This window comes from Nycticebus coucang, chromosome 13 (assembly GCF_027406575.1).
Source record: "Nycticebus coucang isolate mNycCou1 chromosome 13, mNycCou1.pri, whole genome shotgun sequence".
Lineage (NCBI taxonomy): Eukaryota > Metazoa > Chordata > Mammalia > Primates > Lorisidae > Nycticebus > Nycticebus coucang.
In genome coordinates, this window is record NC_069792.1 from 102,664,527 (window position 1) to 102,681,097 (window position 16,571).

Genomic DNA, 16,571 nt, shown 5'->3' on the forward strand with positions numbered 1-16,571 from the left:
CGCCCTCCCTTCCGCAGGGACTGCTGGGCTGAGATGTGCGTCGGCGCGGGGCGGGAGCGGAGCAGCGAGGCCCCGGGGAGATGTGGCGACCGGTGAGCACCTGCTGGGCCGGAGAGCCCTGAGATCTACTGCCTAGCCCATAGGGATCCTGAGGGCCTCGAGTCCCTGCAGGACCCCCAGACCCGGGCCCCCAGCGACACCCAGACCGCGGGTCCTAGAGACCAGAGTCCCTGCAGGCCCCCCAGACCCGAGTCCCCAGAGATCAGAGTTCCTACAGGTCCCCCAGTCCCCTAGAGACGCCCAGATCTCGGCCCTAGAGACCAGAGTCCCTGCAGGGCCCCCAGACCCCTCCCCCAGTGATGCCCAGACCCCCAGTCCTAGAGACCAGAATCTATGCAGGCCCCCAGGACCTCGACCTCAGAGACCTTCAAATCCCCAACCGCAGAAACCCAAAGTTACTTCTTCCAGTGGGAGGCCCTTTCCTGAGGTGGTTTAGAGCTTTGAGGCAGGGGGTCCTCAGCATTGTTCCTTTTAAACTTGGAGTTTTCTTTTCTTTCTTCTTTTCCTTTCTTTTTCTTTCTTTCTTTTCTTTTCTTTTTTTTTTGGGGGCGGAGACAGTGTCTCACTTTGTTGCCCTGGATAGAGTAGAGTGCTAGGGGGTCATAGCTCACAGCATCCTCACACTCTTGGGTTCAAGCAATCCTCTTGCTTCAGCCTCCCCAGTAGCTGGGACTACAGGCACAGGCCACAACACCTGGCTAGAGGTGGGGCGGTGGCACAGCACCCGTTTGCGTGTTCAGCCCCTTCATCTTCTAGAAGGCCCTTAGGGAAGGACGGGGTAGGTCTCGGCCCTGTAAGTGACCTGTTAAGTGGTGACCTGTAAGTGGTGCTGGATCCAGCAGGCTTCTGGATGAGAGGGATGCACAGCCTTAGAGGAGCACCATGCCCACCTCCCCTGGCCCATGCTTCCAGCTGTAACTTCCTAGCCTTGGGGACAGTTGTGTGCCTCAGTTTCTCTGCTGTTGAGGTGCACAGGCTTTGGTCACCCCTTTGTAGTTTTTGCTCAGACATCACCTGGAGACTCAGCAGTTGTCTTTTACTGCTATGGTGGGCTTGTCTGTGGCAACCATCCTGCCTCCATCTCATCTGCTTGGGAACCCAGGCTGTGCCTGTAGCTTGGGCACACACACCTTGGTCTGTGAACTATAGAGTAGCCATTTGAGTCTCACCATTCAGGACTCTTTTTGACTGTTCTATAGGTGGTTGGGTGTGTTCCAGATGAGCTCTGGAAAAGAACTCTCTGGAAAAGTGAGGTGTTTCTGTATCTACAGCCAAACCATACACATACTTCCTGTAAGGAAGCGTGGAGGTCCAAGCAGAGAGGCCCCGCTCATCTTGTGCAGCCCTGAGGCTCTAGGACCAGGAGAGCTGCTGGGCCAAGTGTCAGCCTGAGTGTGTGATCTTTGCAGTCTGGAAGGGTTTGGTGGTCATGCCCTGGGTGCAAGTTTGGGTTATGTGTGGTGTAGTGGGAATTGCCCTGGTTGGATTCTGGGAGGTCTTTCTGGAGGGCCTGGCTGCTGGCTGTCCCCACAGGATACTTCCTATGTGATGGGGAATTTCAGAGAGGATAGTGGAGGAGCTCTGGGCACCCCACAATGGGAGGAGCCAGGCACTTCCATGGCCCATGGGTCCTGGGGGGCCAGTCTCTGGAGTTGTCAGCTCAAGGCCTTGTTCATGTGGAGTCCTGTCCAGGGCCAGATCACCACAGAACCACTGCCATCTGCTGCCTGTGACCTGCCTGTCACCTGGCGAGAGTCCTGGCCAGCCCTTGGGTTCTGTCTGTCCTGTGCTTGGCCACCACGGATCTTACACAGCAAGCTCTTGTTGGGTGCCTGCTGGCATAGAGATGCTTAAGAAGTGGCCCTGCTCTGTCTGGGGGGCAGACACTGTAAGGTAGCAATTGCAGGAGCCTGTGAGGACAGCTAGGGGGGATGTAAGAAGCACGAGGCACCCAGGGGTATGGCCAGAGCCTCAAGCTTCTAAAAAATAATGCATATTTAGCATTTTCCTCTGTAAAAGAACTGTCTTTATGTGAAGATAGTGTTCAAGTTATTTGTCAGTAAGGGGAGTTGGCTTTTTCTCTCAAACCTTTGGGGCAATATTCTCTGCTGGTGGCTGTCAGGGCCTCTCCACAGGGTGAGATTTCACTGTGGACACCGAGGCCAATTTTCTGATGGAAGGGGTAGGGCTAAGTAAGCAGGTGGACTCGTTCCCATCTTTGCCAAGAATTTTAGGTGTGGATCAAGTAAGAAAATACATGTGAAAGCCCTCATAATAGTAAATGTCCACCTTTGGTTTAATCCCTGTTAAGTGCTGGCCCTGGGAGACCCACCTCTCTAGCCCTGCAAGGTGTTACCTCCTTTCATAGGTGAAAGGCTTCAAGGCCGGGTGCAGTGGCTCATGCCTGTAATCCCAGCACTCTGGGAGGTCAAGGCGGATGGATTGCTTGAGCTCGCAGGTTTGAGACCAGCCTAAGCCAGAGCGAGATTCCGCCTCTGAAAATAGCCAGGCATTGTGGCAGGTGCTAGTCTCAGCTACTTGGGAGGCTGAAGTAAGAGAATCGCTTGAGCCCAAGAGTTTGAGGTTGCAGTGAGCTATGATGCCACGGCACTCTACCAAGGGTGACAAAGTGAGACTCCGTCTCAAATAAACAAACAAAAAAACATAGATGAAAGGCTTCAGAGAAGGGGCACCTCCCTGGGCATGGCTGGCCTTCATAGGATTCTGCCTGCCCCACCCCCACCCCCAATGGCATCCCTTCAGCCCGAGGGTGCTACCCCAGAAGGGCACCCCTCCAGGACGAGGGTGCTATGCTATAGGTTCCATCTGAAGGTTCTGCACTGTTCCATGGGGCCTCCAGAACTCTGACAGACCAGAAGGACCACCAGCAGGAAGTGCTCGGCTAGGACTGCATGTCTGCTGCTTTGGAGATGAGCCCTCACCATAGGTGGTCTCCTGGTCTCCCTCTCTAGGTAGAGGTGGTTAGGGTATGGAAGGTGAGCCTCCCACAGCCACCTCTGCATCTTGCTTCTGCTCAGCCCTCACCATCATGATGGTTGCTTCATCATGGTCTTGCGGCAGGTCTGTGTGGGCCCTTCTCTGCCAGACTTCACCAAAGCCCCTGAACTGTGGGTTGCTGCCATCCCTGTTCATACTAGCCAGGCACTCACACTCCTCCCTCCTTTCCTTCCTTCTGAGTGCTAACATCTCAAAGCAGGTGCTGTCAGCTGTGGTCACTGTGCTCTGTGGCCTGCAGTGGCCCACCTGAGTTGGTGGCCCCCTCTGAAACTTTGCAGCAAACCTCTTTTTCTGCCATTTCACTCTGTGGATGCCCTTTGCCTCTGGTTGGCTAAAGCCTCCTTTTTTCTCTGTAAACCCATCTCCAAACCTTTTTTTTCTTTTGAGATAGTCTCACTTAGTCTTCCTAGATGGAGTGCAGTATAGGCTAAAGCGATCTTCCTGTCTCAGTCTCCCAAGTAGCTGGGACTACAGGTGCCTGCCACGATGCCCAACTAGTTTTTCTCTTCTCTTTTCTTTTCTTTTCTTTTGTCTCACTTTGTCACCCTCAGTAGAGTGCTGTGGCATCACAGTTTACAGCAACCTCTAACTCTTGGGCCCAAGCGATGTTCTTGCCTCAGTTTTTCTATTTTTAGTAGAGACGGGGTCTGGCTTTTGCTCAGGCTGGGTCTTGAATTTGTGAGCTCAAGTTAGCCACCTGCCTTGGCCTCCCAGAGTGCTAGGATTACAGGCGTGAGCCACCTTGCCTCTCCACACTTTTGAAAAGCTGTGGAAGCTGATACTCTTTTTTTTTTTTTTTTTTTTGGGTTGTAGTTTGGCAGGGGCTGGGTTTGAACCCACCACCTTTGGTATATGGGGCCAGCGCCCTGCTCACTGAGCCACAGGCGCCGCCCAGATACTTTTTTAACATAAGTAATTCATTTTGACCCAGGGAATCTCCTTTACATCAGATGCACTGGGCCAGGGTGGGGCTGATGAGCGAAGGGTGAGGCTATTGGGGCCAGTGGCAGCTTGGCACAGAAAGGCCTGGAGAGACCAGTGGCTCCAGGCTGTTAAGGTTGTGACCCCAGCATGACTTCATTGCTCTTTTGCCTACTGAGCTCACATTGGGGCAACTGGCTTGGTGCGTTGGGCACTGCCCAAGGACTTTGAAAGTGTCAATTTTCCGGGCGGCGCCTGTGACTCAGTGAGTAGGGCGCCGGCCCCATATGCCGAGGGTGGCGAGTTCGGACCCAGCCCCGGCCAAACTGCAACAAAAAAATAGCCAGGCGTTGTGGCGGGCGCCTGTAGTCCCAGCTGCTCAGGAGGCTGAGGCAAGAGAATCGCGTAAGCCCAAGAGTTAGAGGTTGCTGTGAGCCGTGTGACGCCAAGGCACTCTACCCGAGGGCGGTACAGTGAGACTCTGTCTCTACAAAAAAAGAAAATGTCAATTTTCCCTTAACCCAGCTTTATTAATGCAGTCATCCGTCCTTTATAGGTAAGGAAACTGAGGCATGGAGCTAGTGAATGTTGGAGCCAGGATTCCTACCCCCAAGGCTGGTCCAGAATGTACCCTACCATTCTTTGTCCAGCTCAACCTGCATCTCCCTTGGCAGCTGTGGGGTGTTGGGCAGCACCCTCAGCTTTTAACCCCTCAGTACAGAAGCACCGGTTCACCACGGTGGGACAACTAAAAGTACCTCCATTTGGTGCCAAATGTCCCAGGCACAAAGTCACCCAGCTGAGGACCCCTGCCCTTCACCAACCACCTCATCTCTGAAATGCACCTCTTAGCTGGGACTTTCAGTGTTAAAACACATGTTTTACAACTTTTGGTCATGAAAATGTTTATCTTAGGAGCCAGGCTAGGTGGTTCACGCTTGTAATCCTAGCACTCTGGGAGGCTGAGGTGGGCAGATCTCCTGAGCTCACAGGTTCGAAACCAGCCTGAGCCAGAGTGAGACCTCATCTCTAAAAGTAGCTGGCTGTTGTGGCGGGTGCCTGGAGTCCCAGCTACTCAGGAGGCTGAGGCAAGAGAATCGCTTGAGCCCAAGAGTTAGAGGTTGCTGTGGGCTATAATGCCACGGCACTCTACCAGGGGCAACCAAAGTACGACTCTGTCTCAAAAAAAAAAAAAGAAAGAAAATGTTTATCTTGGTTGTTAGAGTGGTGCATGTAGCCACAGCACCCAGTCTACATCCTTAACCTTTCTGAGGAGTAGAAGACAGGCCCATGTGGCTGGAAGCAGAACATATGCTTAGAGGTTGGGGGCTGCCCCCAAAAGAGAAGGTGTGCAGTGCTGTGGGCAGGAGCCAGTCAGCCCCTGGGCCAGGCCTCCTGCACAGAGGAAGTGAGATGTCCAGTTAGAGGTACAGCCTGGGTAAGGTAACCGTTGCTCATCTGTGCCCATCTCAGTATTCCACCCTAGCTGTTTTCTACTCCTATTGGAAAACATACATTTCTGTTGTCATTGGACCATTTGAAAGTAAGTCACAGACGTTTTGGCCCAGAATCTCTAATTTTTTTTTTTTTTTTTTGCAGTTTCTGGCCGGGGCTGGGTTTGAACCCACCACCTCTGGCATATGGGGCTGGCGCTCTAGTCCTTTGAGCCACAGGTGCCTTCCTGGCACAGAATCTCTAAACACATCAGTACACACTCCTAAACCATGACACTATAGTGTAATGATGGTAATTTTCCATGCCTAAAAATACTGATTATTCCTAATGTCTGTTTCCTACTCTGTATTCAGATTTGCCTATTGTCCTAGAAACATCTTTTTGAGTATTTTTTTCTGAGTTGGGACATGGTCAAGGTTCGTGCTCTGAGCTTGTTGTTGTGTCTGTCTGGACGCCTAATCTACAAATTCTTCTACTTTTTTCCTGTTACATTTTTCTTTTTTTACTTCTCATTATGAGAAATCGCAAGTATCTACAGAAGTAGAAGGAATTAACAAATGTTTGTGTCAGCTTTGGTGCTCTCACCGTGAATCATGGTATTCTGAGAAACCCCATGTGTCAATCCGCTTGAGCTGTCTTCTGGGTCACTGGTGATGTGTGCTGAGCCCTAGGCCCCCCTGGTGCCAACTCCTTCTCTGTGGGCTTATGGTTTTATGGAGTAGATCAGAACCTCCGTGACCTCGAGCCAGAGGGCCAGGTAGCTGTGGGTGGCACATGGTACACACTGGCTCCAGGTGCGGTTGGGCCTCTTGTCCTGGCTCCGAATGGCTTCCTTACCTAGGCTGCACCTCTGACTGGACGATCTCACTTCCTCTCTGCAGGAGGCCTGGCCCAGGTGCTGGCTGGCTCCTGCCTACAGGACTGCACACCTTCTCTTTTGGGGGCAGCCTCCAACCTCTGAGCATATGTTCTGCTTCCAGCCACATTGGCCTGTCTTCTACTCCTCAGAAAGGCTGAGGATGTAGACTGGGTGCTGTGGCTCATGCCTGTAATCCTAGCACTTTGGGAGGCTGAGGCAGGTGGATTACATGAGCTCACAGGTTCGAGACCAGCCTGAGCAAGAGGAAGACTCCATCTCTAAAAATAGGCATTGTGGTGGGCGCCATAGTCCCAGATATTCAGGAGCCAAGAGTTTGAGGTTGCTATGAGCTCTGACACCACAGCACTCTCCCAACGGTAACAAAGTAAAACTGTGTCTCAAAAAAAAAAAGGGAGGGGGTGAGGGTGCCATGCCCTTTGCCCAGGAGGCCTCACCCACACTGCCCCAGGTTGTAGAACCCTCTCCTGGTGCTATCCATGCAGCTATCTGTGGCCTCTTATCAGATGGGGCCTGTTGTTTACTCCTCCCCGACAGGATTGTTTGGTGAACAAACAGGAGAACAGGCAGGGCCATTGAGAACAGGCAGAGCAGATGACAATAGGCAGGGCTGATGACAACAGGCAGGGCCGTTGAGAACAGGCAGGGCTGTTGGGAACAGGCAGGGCCATTGAGAATAGGCAGGGCCGATGGCAACAGGCAGGGCCGTTGAGAACAGCCAGAGCAGATGGCAACAGGCAGGGCAGGGGAACAGGCAGGACTGATAACAACAGGCACAGTTGCGTGGTGAGTCTGTGGGGAGGAGCTCTCCTGGCACACCTGTGAAACCTGTCTCTGGGAGATAAGCAGTGGCTGGGACCTCGCCAGCTGGTGGGTCTTTCCACCGCTCATATGATGCTGCTCATGCAGCTGTTGCCTGTTGCTGGGCCTCGTGCATGTCCCGGTACCAGAGGTGGCTGAGGCCAGGGTCTGAAGCTAGGTAGACTGCAGGGTGGATGGTGTTCCCAACAGTCTGTGCCTTTGCTTGTCCTTGGGAATTAGCTCTTGCTGTGTGTGGCCTTCTGAGTGGAGGATTCTGTCAGTCCTTGCTCTTCTCTTGGGACAGTAGGTCATGGGCGTTCTCCTCTGACTTCTGTGTTGTTTTGTTACCCTTGAAATTGTCTGCAGGGCTCTGTGCTTTGGCCAAAAAGCAACTGGGAAGTCAGGTTCTGCTCTATCCCAGTGCTCCTGACAATAACACTAACATCTGTGTTAGCTGTGGGCTGTGACTTGCTGTGCACAGCCTTTTTCTCCCTAAACTCTGATTTTTTAGAAGAATTTGCAGGTGGGGAATTTGTCGATAAGCAAGTTTTAAGATCTCCTAGTTCAAGTACAGTTGGGAGCTCAAGGCTGCCAAGGAGTGTGTGAGAGCTGCAGGGGCTCCATGTCACAACATGAGGCAGAGTATCCTACAGTGACTGTGGTGCCCAGTGCCTTTACGTGTGTCCTGGTGGCTGCACCATATCTTCCGCCCTGGCCGCCCTGCCCTCTGCACAGAAGCTGTCCAGCCTGTCACTAGGGCCTGAGCCTGCATGTCCCTGTACCTTTGCTTTTGGACAGGGACTTCTCTCCTGTCCTGGCTTCTTCTTTCTGACTATTATGGATGCTTTTCCTGAGATATGGACTGCTGTCCTGTGGCTACTGGTCAGTAGTCCCAGTGGCAGGGAGTAGCATGTGGTGGTCAGGGTGCCACCAAGAGAGTGTTGAGGCAGGGTTGTGGGGCCCATCGCACAGGAGCCAGGCCATGGTGCTGTCTCTTTCGCAGAAACTGAGGGACAATCACAGACGGGCATTTTCAGTGACCTGTCCCCGTCTGAGGCAGCAGCCCCTGGGTTTAGCTTTCCCTGCCGTCCTGTGACACCCTGACTATCCCAAGAGGTAGGGCCATCTTTTCACTCCAAGTCAGGTGTAGAGCCCAGGAGGTGTGGCAGAGGCCATGTCTGTTTGGGCCTCTACACCAACTGTGTTGTGTCCTCTCCACAGATGCAGCTTTGTCATATCCATTCTGCTCTGCTGCAGAAGCCTTGGCCGCCTCCTGTTGTGCTCTTCAGGAGAGATTTCAGGGTCCTGCCTACAAGGTAACACGTCTCCTATGGCAGGGCTGTGGGTGTCAGGCACATACTGGAGGTGGGACCCAGGCTGGATGACTTCCGTGTCCCCACCAAGGAAGGCCCGAGTGCCAGGGCTCCAGGCCCCAATCCAGGATGGGGCACAGGCAGGGGTTGGTGCTCCTGGAAAAAGTGGTTTTGGGTGGATGACTAGTAATCAGCAAGAGTGCTCATAGAGCTACCTGCTCTGTGGAAAACAAACAGTGATAGAGACTGTGGGAGGGGGACACAGCAGGAAGAGAGGCTGCAGGGTGGTGCCTGTGGCTCAGTGGGTAGGGCGCCAGCCCCATATACTGAGGGTCACAGGATTGAACCTGGCTCCGGCCAAACTGCAGCAGAAAAATAGCCAGGCGTTGTGGCGGGTGCCTGTAGTCCCAGCTACTCGGGAGGCTGAGGCAAGAGAATTGCTTAAGCCCAAGAGCTGGAGGTTGCTATGAGCTGTGACAGTACAGAACTCTACAGAGGGCAACAAAGTGAGACTCTGTCTCTAAAAAAAAAGAAGAGAGGCTATAAGCAGGGCCAGGCCTCCTGCCTGAGTGCTCATGGCTCCCTGAACCTGACGGGGGTGCCTTGCTCCCAGTGCTCTGTGCACAGGAGACCATGGGACAGACCAATGGCTTGGTGCAGAACCAAATGTGTGCCCAAGCCACTCTGTCCTTTGGTCCCTGCTGGGGACTCTGGCAGAGCTCATGGTGTGCCAGCGTTTGTGGCTGAGCGTTGTGGAAGGCCCTCCTGAGATGCAGATTGCTGTGTGTGGCCACTGGTCAGGGATCCCAGCAGCAGGAGACAGCATGACCTAACATGTCCTGGGGACTGGGGGATGGTGGCTAAGGTTCTGTGCAGTGTGGGTGGCCCTAGTCCCTCATGGAGCGCAGACCTGTCACCTGGCACAGCTGCATCACGGTTGGCCAAGAGTCCATCTCTGCCTCCACTAGCCCCTAGCTGGGCCTCCAGACACACCCATAGGAGATCTGCCCAGGGCCATTTGGCATGGTCTGCCAGGGGTGTTTTTGGCTGCACTGGGAGTGGCTCGTGGGCACCGAGAACAGCTGGGGGGGGGGGCAGGGCTGTGTGTCGGTGGTGGGAAGGGCGCCCACACACAACATGGCTGTGTTCCTCAGGTCCTCAAGGCCCTCGCCCCTGTGGAGGAAGGCACTCTCTGCCACGGTGCTGGGGCTGCCCCTGTTCCTGGGCATCCGCTACTTCTCAGCAGAGGCAAGAGAGAAGCGGAGGATGCGGCTGGTGGTGGATGGCATTGGGCGCTTTTCTAGGTAGGAGGGTGAGCAGGGCTGGGAGGGGCTGTGAGGCTTTGCTGGGAATTTTACAGTTGTTCCCCAGGTGTCCTTTACTATGTAGGCAGGTGCTGACTGATGGGGCCATCAGATGAGGGTCCCTGACATTGGATGTGGCCTCCACAGACCCATCCTCAATCAGCCATGGCCCAAGGGTGGCCTTGGCTGGTGCTTCCTCTCCCAGGCTTCCTGGCTTCTTTGTGACAGCTTCCCCACTGCCCAAGGAGAGTCAGCTCTAGACAGAGAGGCCTGGGGGAAAGTTCACCCATCTCTGTTCTTGATGGCTATGGCACTAGGTAGGATGCCACTGTCAGGGCACTGGACACAAGGGCCTTCTCAGAAGCCTTAATGTCCTGGTGGAGAATTGTGGGGAGGAAGGCAAGGGTATTTCCTGCTGAGTCCTCAGGAGAGCCAGGCCCAGGAGTCCTGCAGCCCTGGGGCCTGCCTAGCTCTCCACTGCTTCCAAGAAGCAGGGGAGTCCTGGGGTCTTCAAGGGCTTTATCAAAGTTTCTCTGAGATCCGGGCGGCGCCTGTGGCTCAGTGAGCAGGGCGCTAGCCCCATATACCAAGGGTGGCGGGTTCAAACCCGGCCCCGGCCAAACTGCAACAAAAAAATGGCTGGGCGTTGTGGCGGGCGCCTGTAGTCCCAGCTACTCGGGAGGCTGAGGCAGGAGAATCGCCTAGGCCCAGGAGTTGGAGGTTGCTGTGAGCTGTGTGACGCCACGGCACTCTACCGAGGGCGATAAAGTGAAACTCTATCTCTACAAAAAAAAAAGTTTCACTGAGATCCATTCCAGCAGTGGGGGCAGGCCACGGGGAGCTGGGTGCCTCCATCTCGGAGTAAGGCAGTCATCCTCATGCCCATCTCCCTGGCATTTGTTTTAGCCAGGAGCTCCTGGTGGTCCCTGCTGGCAGGTTCTGGCTGGTATCCTTTGTGTCCTGCGGGGCTGTCCAGTCTCCACCTCTGTGACCCTTCACTGTATGTGCAGGACCCTCGCAGGGCTGCTCGAGACTGTCCACACACAGCTTGGCCTGCATTGCAGACTGGGCAGCTGCTGCTTCCCAGCATTCAGACCCCAGTGACAGGTGCTCTGCATGTCTGCCTTTTGTGCTTATTTAATGGGAAAATGTATTTGTGCAGCTTGCTCGTAGGGGGCAAGCTGAGCTTGCAGAGAGGGGCTAGGACTAGTCATGTTCCCAACAGTTTGCACATTCTCCCTGGCTCTAAGCCCTGATCATTCATTGCCAGGACAGCATTGCATTCCTGGTGGGGCACAGGGGTCTAGGGGAGTCATGTCCCTAGCAACAGCACAGCATCACCAGAAGGTAAAGAGTAGCTGAAGCCAGCTCACCACGAGTAAAGGGGGCAGAGGTCTGCAGGGCCATAGGTGCCCAAAAAAACCACCTATGAGGTAGAAAGTTTGAGATAACGTTTCTCTTTGTCTCAGAGTCCTGCTCTCTAACCCCTACCCTTATAAACTTGATTTGAACTTTAAAAATAATGTCTGGGCTTTGGAGGTCTTTTTGTATTTTGTTTTGTTTTTGAGACAGGGTCTAGCCAGGCTTTGTCCTGGGATCAAATGATCTTCCCACATTGCTGGGATTATAGGTGTGAACTATCGCACCTGGTCACACACTTTGATCGTTAAGTTACATTTGTGCACAGTATGGGCTGACACGCTGATGGACTTCAAGAATTTCCCTTTTTTTTTGAGACAGACTCTTACTATGTCGCCCTTAATAGAGTGCCATGGTGTCAGACCTCACAGCAACCTCAAACTCTTGGGCTCGAGTGATCCTCTTGCCTTAGCCTTCCAAGTAGCTGGGACTACAGGTGCCCACCACAACACCTGGCTAGTTTTTAGAACAGGGTCTTACACTTGTACAGGCTGGTTTTGATCTCCTGACCTCCAGCAATCCACCCGTCTTGGCCTTCCCGAGTGCTAGGATTACAGGCCTGAGCCACCGCGGCTGAGATAATTTTCATCTTGAAGTAAGGTTAAGGGGAGCTTTTGACATTTCTAAGTTCTTGACTATTACAATATTTTTTAGTAAACATAAGACTTTTGTAGGGTGGCGCCTGTGGCTCAGTGAGTAGGGCGCCAGCCCGATATACTGAGGGTGGCGGGTTCAAACCCAGCCCCGGCTGAACTGCAACCAAAAAATGGCCGGGCACTGTGGCGGACGCCTGTAGTCCCAGCTGCTCGGGAGGCTGAGGCAGGAGAATCGCGGAAGCCCAGGTGCTGGAGGTTGCTGTGAGTCCTGTGACATCATGGCACTCTACTGAAGGCGGTAAAGTGAGACTCTGTCTCTACAAAAAAAAAATAAATAAAATAAAAAATAAGACTTTTGTAGTAGGCCAGGTGAGGTGGCCAATGCCTAATAATCCTAGCACTCTGGGAGGCCGAGGTGGGTGGATTGCCCTGAGCTCACAGGTTTGAGACCAGTCTGAGCAAGAGCAAGATCCCATCTCTAAAAATAGCTGGGTGTTGTGGCAGACACCTGTAGTCCCAGCTACTTGGGGGACTAGAGCAAGAGAATTGCTTGAGCCCAAGAGTTGGAGGTTGCTGTGAGCAATGACGCCATGGCACTTTACCCAGGGCAACAAAGTGAGACTCTGTCTCAAAAAAGAGAAGGGAGGGCGGCGCCTGTGGCTCAGTCGGTAAGGCGCCAGCCCCATATACCAAGGGTGGCGGGTTCAAACCCGGCCCCGGCCAAACTGCAACCAAAAAATGGCCGGGCGTTGTGGCGGGCGCCTGTAGTCCCAGTTACTCGGGAGGCTGAGACAAGAGAATTGCTTAAGCCCAGGAGTTGGAGGTTGCTGTGAGCTGTGCGAGGCCACGGCACTCTACCGAGGGCCATAAAGTGAGACTCTGTCTCTACAAAAAAAATAAAAAATAAAAAAAGAGAAGGGAAAAAAAGACTTCTGTAGTAAAGATGTGAAAAAAATTACATGGCCTTGTGCTTGGGGAAGGAGTGATTTCATTTTTAAAAACACAGCTCCAAGGGCATGTCTGTGGTTCGAGGACTCCAGGGACAAGGCTTATCTACTGAGGCACAGTGTAGAAGGCATGAGGAAAAGGTGACGCATGGGCCTTTTATAACTGCAAAAGGATGCACACTCCTCATAAAGAAAATGTGAGACCAAACACGGAAGCTCCTGCTAGGTCCTATCTGGGCCATGCCTCCCCTCCCCTCCCGCATGGGCCTTCCCAGCTCATCTACCTGCCTCTGGACCGTGGCCCTGCAGGTGGAGACAGGGCCTGCTGGCTCTCTGTGCATCTGTGTGGAGGGGTGAGGAGGTGAGCTCCCTGGGACACAGGAGGCATCCTCCCTTCCTGAATCTGTCAGTCCCAGGCCATTTGGTGGCACCAGTGTCCAGCACTGGGTTCTGAGGGGACAAGGCCATCCACTCAGGGCAGTGGCTGCACTCAGGGCATAGTTCTCACAGCTGCAAAGAGGAGGCTGGGGTGAGTGCTACGTGGAGCATGGGAGCTCTGTGTGGGCCATGCTGGTGCTGTGGAAAGCTAGACCCGGCAGCGAGCGGGTGCACGCTGTACAGACAGACACAAGAGCTCTGCTTCCCAAAAGGCCTGGGAGCAGCCAAGGTGTGGTCATTGGGACCATTCTCCACTCAAAGGCACTAGCTGGTAGTCCCAGGGCTGGACAGGGAGAGACTAGTGTGAACCTGGAGCACCCAGAGATCCAGAAAGGAATAAAATGCTCAGAAAATGGAGCCAAATCAAAGGATAAGGAAATGTCAGCAGTACAATCTAGGGCAGTGGTTCTCAACCTTCCTAATGCCACAGCCCTTTAATACAGTTTCTGCAGGTTGCAACCCACAGGTTGACAACAGCTGATCTAGGGGCTGGGCATACTGGATCATCACAAGAGTATTTTCAATTTTGCTGTATGTTTGGATTTTTTACAATAAAATGTTGGAGATGAAAAACGCACAAGGAGGCTCTGCGCCTATAGCTCAAGCGGCTAAGGCGCCAGCCACATACACCAGAGCTGGCAGGTTCAAATCCAGCCCAGGCCTGCCAAACAGCAATGACAACTACAACCAAAAAATGGCCGGGCATTGTGGCAGGCACCTGTAGTCCCAGCTACTTGGGAGGCTGAGGCAAAAGAATCGCTTAAGCCTAGGCGTTGGAGGTTGCTGTAAGCTGTGATGCCACGGCATTCTACCCAGGGTGACGGCTTGATGCTCTGTCTCAAAAAAAAAAAAAGAAAAGAAAAATGCGCAAGGAGGAGAAACTCCCATTCTGGGACAGTTTAAGCAACAACACCTGATCTCAGCCAAAAGGCGCAGTTAGCAGCAGCAAAGTAGTATTGACAACAGAAGCTCACAGCGTAAAGTGGGATCCCATGTCTAGACTAATAGGAATAAACTAAATGGGAGAAGGCAAACTCCCTAATGGCAGAGGGCCACCAGATAAATCCTAAGAGGCAAGGAAAGCCAGTGAGAGGCCCGGTAGAGCAGACACAGACAAGACCTCAGAGCTCCTCACCAAACACCCAGTCACAGCAAGACCAGGTGTGACAATGACAGGACCCTCAAGGAGAATGCTGGGTCAGTTCTGTGGCATCACTGCCAAAAGTGGGTCAACTGCCTAGGAATGCACACCAGACAAGCCCAGATGGAGGAAGGAGGGGCTGGTGAAATTCTGCCAAAGGTTAGATAGTACATATTCCAGTCTCTGTGGGCCCGTGGTCTCCACTGCAGTCACACAGCCCTGCTGGTGAGGTGACAGCAGCCATGCTGGGCCTTTGCGCTGTACACATAACTAAAAAAGTGCTTTATTAATTCAAACACACAGCACTAAGACATTTAAGTATCTATGTCTTAGTAAAAAGGTGGCAACTCTACATCCAGGCCAATAGGATGCTTGAAGGAGATGGCAACAGATCAGATTCCCATGGTGGAGATGGCAACTTCGCAGGTGAAGGGGACCCAGAAGTTTTCTCTCCTCATTGAGGATCATGAGAGGCATTCCATTCAATCTGGTGCTCTTCAGAGAGGTCAAAACTCTCAAAATCTATAGAGGATTGAAGGGAAAGAATTTTTTTTTCTTTCTTTCTTTCCCTTTTTTTTTTTTTTTTTTGAAACAGTCTCACTATGTCACCCTCGGTGCCATGGCATCACAGCTCACAGCAACCTCAAACTCTTGGGCTTAAGTAATTCTCTTGCCTCACCTTCTCAAGTAGCTGGGACTACAGGCACCCACCAGAATGCCCAGCTATTTTTTTGGTTGTAGTTGTTTGGCAGGCCTGGTCTGGATTCGAATCCGCCAGCTCTAGTGTATGTGGCTGGTGCCCTAGCCGCTGACCTATACACGCTGAGCCTTTTTCTTTCTTTTTTTGAGACAGTGTCTCATTATGTTGTCCTTGGTAGGGTGCTGTGGCATCACAGCTCACAGCAACCTCAAACTCTTTGGCTCAAGTGATCCTCTTGCCTAAGCCTCCCAAGTAGCTGGGACTACAGGCGCCTGCCACAGTGCCCGGCTATTTTTTTTTTTTTTTTTTTGTAGAGACAGAGTCGCACTTTACTGCCTTCGGTAGAGTGCCATGATGTCACAGGACTCACAGCAACCTCCAGCTCTTGGGCTTCCGCGATTCTCCTGCCTCAGCCTCCCGAGCAACTAGGACTACAGGCGCCCACCACAACGCCTGGAGTGCCCGGCTGTTTTTGAGAGATAGGGTCTTGTAGCTAAGGCTGGTCCTGAACTCATGAGCTCTGGCAATCCGCTCGCCTCAGCCTCCCAGAGTGCTAGGATTACAGGCATGAGCCACTGCACCCAGCTGGAAAGAATTTTTCTATTTCTGGATAGGTGTTGTCTGAGGCAGGAACAGAGCTTTTTGCCTCAGTAGCCTTCTCAGTCACCTTTTTTGCAGGGAAGTTTGGTGGGTTTTGTTGAGGGTCCATTAGTCTTTACTGACATTTCTGTAGCCCTGTTAACACTTTAAGGCTGGTGGAGCATCACACATTTTGCCAACATGTGGTGTTGACACCTGAGATCTCCCATCTAAAGCTTAACTGAAGGTCTAGAACTCAACTTCAGCCCATCTTTAGGAGCCACTCATTGAGTGGCTGGTTCTCCATTTTCCTTATAGACAAAGATCAGAGTAGCCATCCTGGATTATTCTAAGGGTGAGAAACACATTAGATGCTGGGGACTTGGGAAGGTGAGAGAAGCTAAGCCCCAGCAACAGACCAAACTTTCTGTCCTGGGTATGTCCACACAAAAACGAGCTGAGCACAGAGGGGCACAAGCTTGAGCCAATGAACACTTAGGTCTTCCAATCTGAGTCAGAGGCTCTCAGGTGCTGAGGGGCAGGCAGTTTGGAGCTAGTACCCATCAGAAGACAAATTGCCATGGATAGTTTGCAGTATGAGGCCACGGCTCAAACCAGGCTTGGAACCATCAACACCCCAGAAATGCTGCCCCCCACCCCTGGCCGAGCCTCCTGGCTTCCAGTCCAGCCCTAGACATCCCTCCTCCCTGCTGGGCCCAGCTCACCCAACCAGTTGCCTTTCTTTTTTTTTTTTGAGACAGAGTCTCAAACTCACCGTGGGTAGGGTGCCGTGGCGTCACAGCTCACAGCAACCTCAAACTCTTGGGCTTAAGCGATTATCTTGTCTCAGCCCCCCAAGTAGCTGGTACAATAGGCACCTACCACAACGCTATTTTTTAGTTGTAGTCGTTGTTGTTTGGCAGGCCCGGGCTGGATTCAAACCCGCCAGCTCCAGTGTATGTGGCTAGCGCCATAGCCACTGAGCTATAGGTGCCGAGCCAA

At 52.8% G+C, this 16,571-nt stretch overlaps 1 protein-coding gene across 5 annotated transcripts in view; it reads left to right on the forward strand.

Moving 5' to 3' along the window:
- ADCK5 (aarF domain containing kinase 5) overlaps window positions 1-16,571 on the forward strand; it is a 21,028-nt gene continuing 4,457 nt past the window's right edge. For 4 of the 5 annotated variants that reach the window (XM_053558317.1, XM_053558319.1, XM_053558320.1 and 1 more), the window contains exons 1-3: window positions 1-92; window positions 8,354-8,448; window positions 9,600-9,749. In XM_053558317.1, coding sequence (XP_053414292.1) covers window positions 81-92; window positions 8,354-8,448; window positions 9,600-9,749 — 257 coding nt within the window. In that variant the 5' untranslated portion in view covers window positions 1-80. Of the gene's footprint in view, window positions 93-8,353; window positions 8,449-9,599; window positions 9,750-16,571 lie in introns of those variants that run through there. The other variant, XM_053558322.1, reaches the window with a different exon arrangement.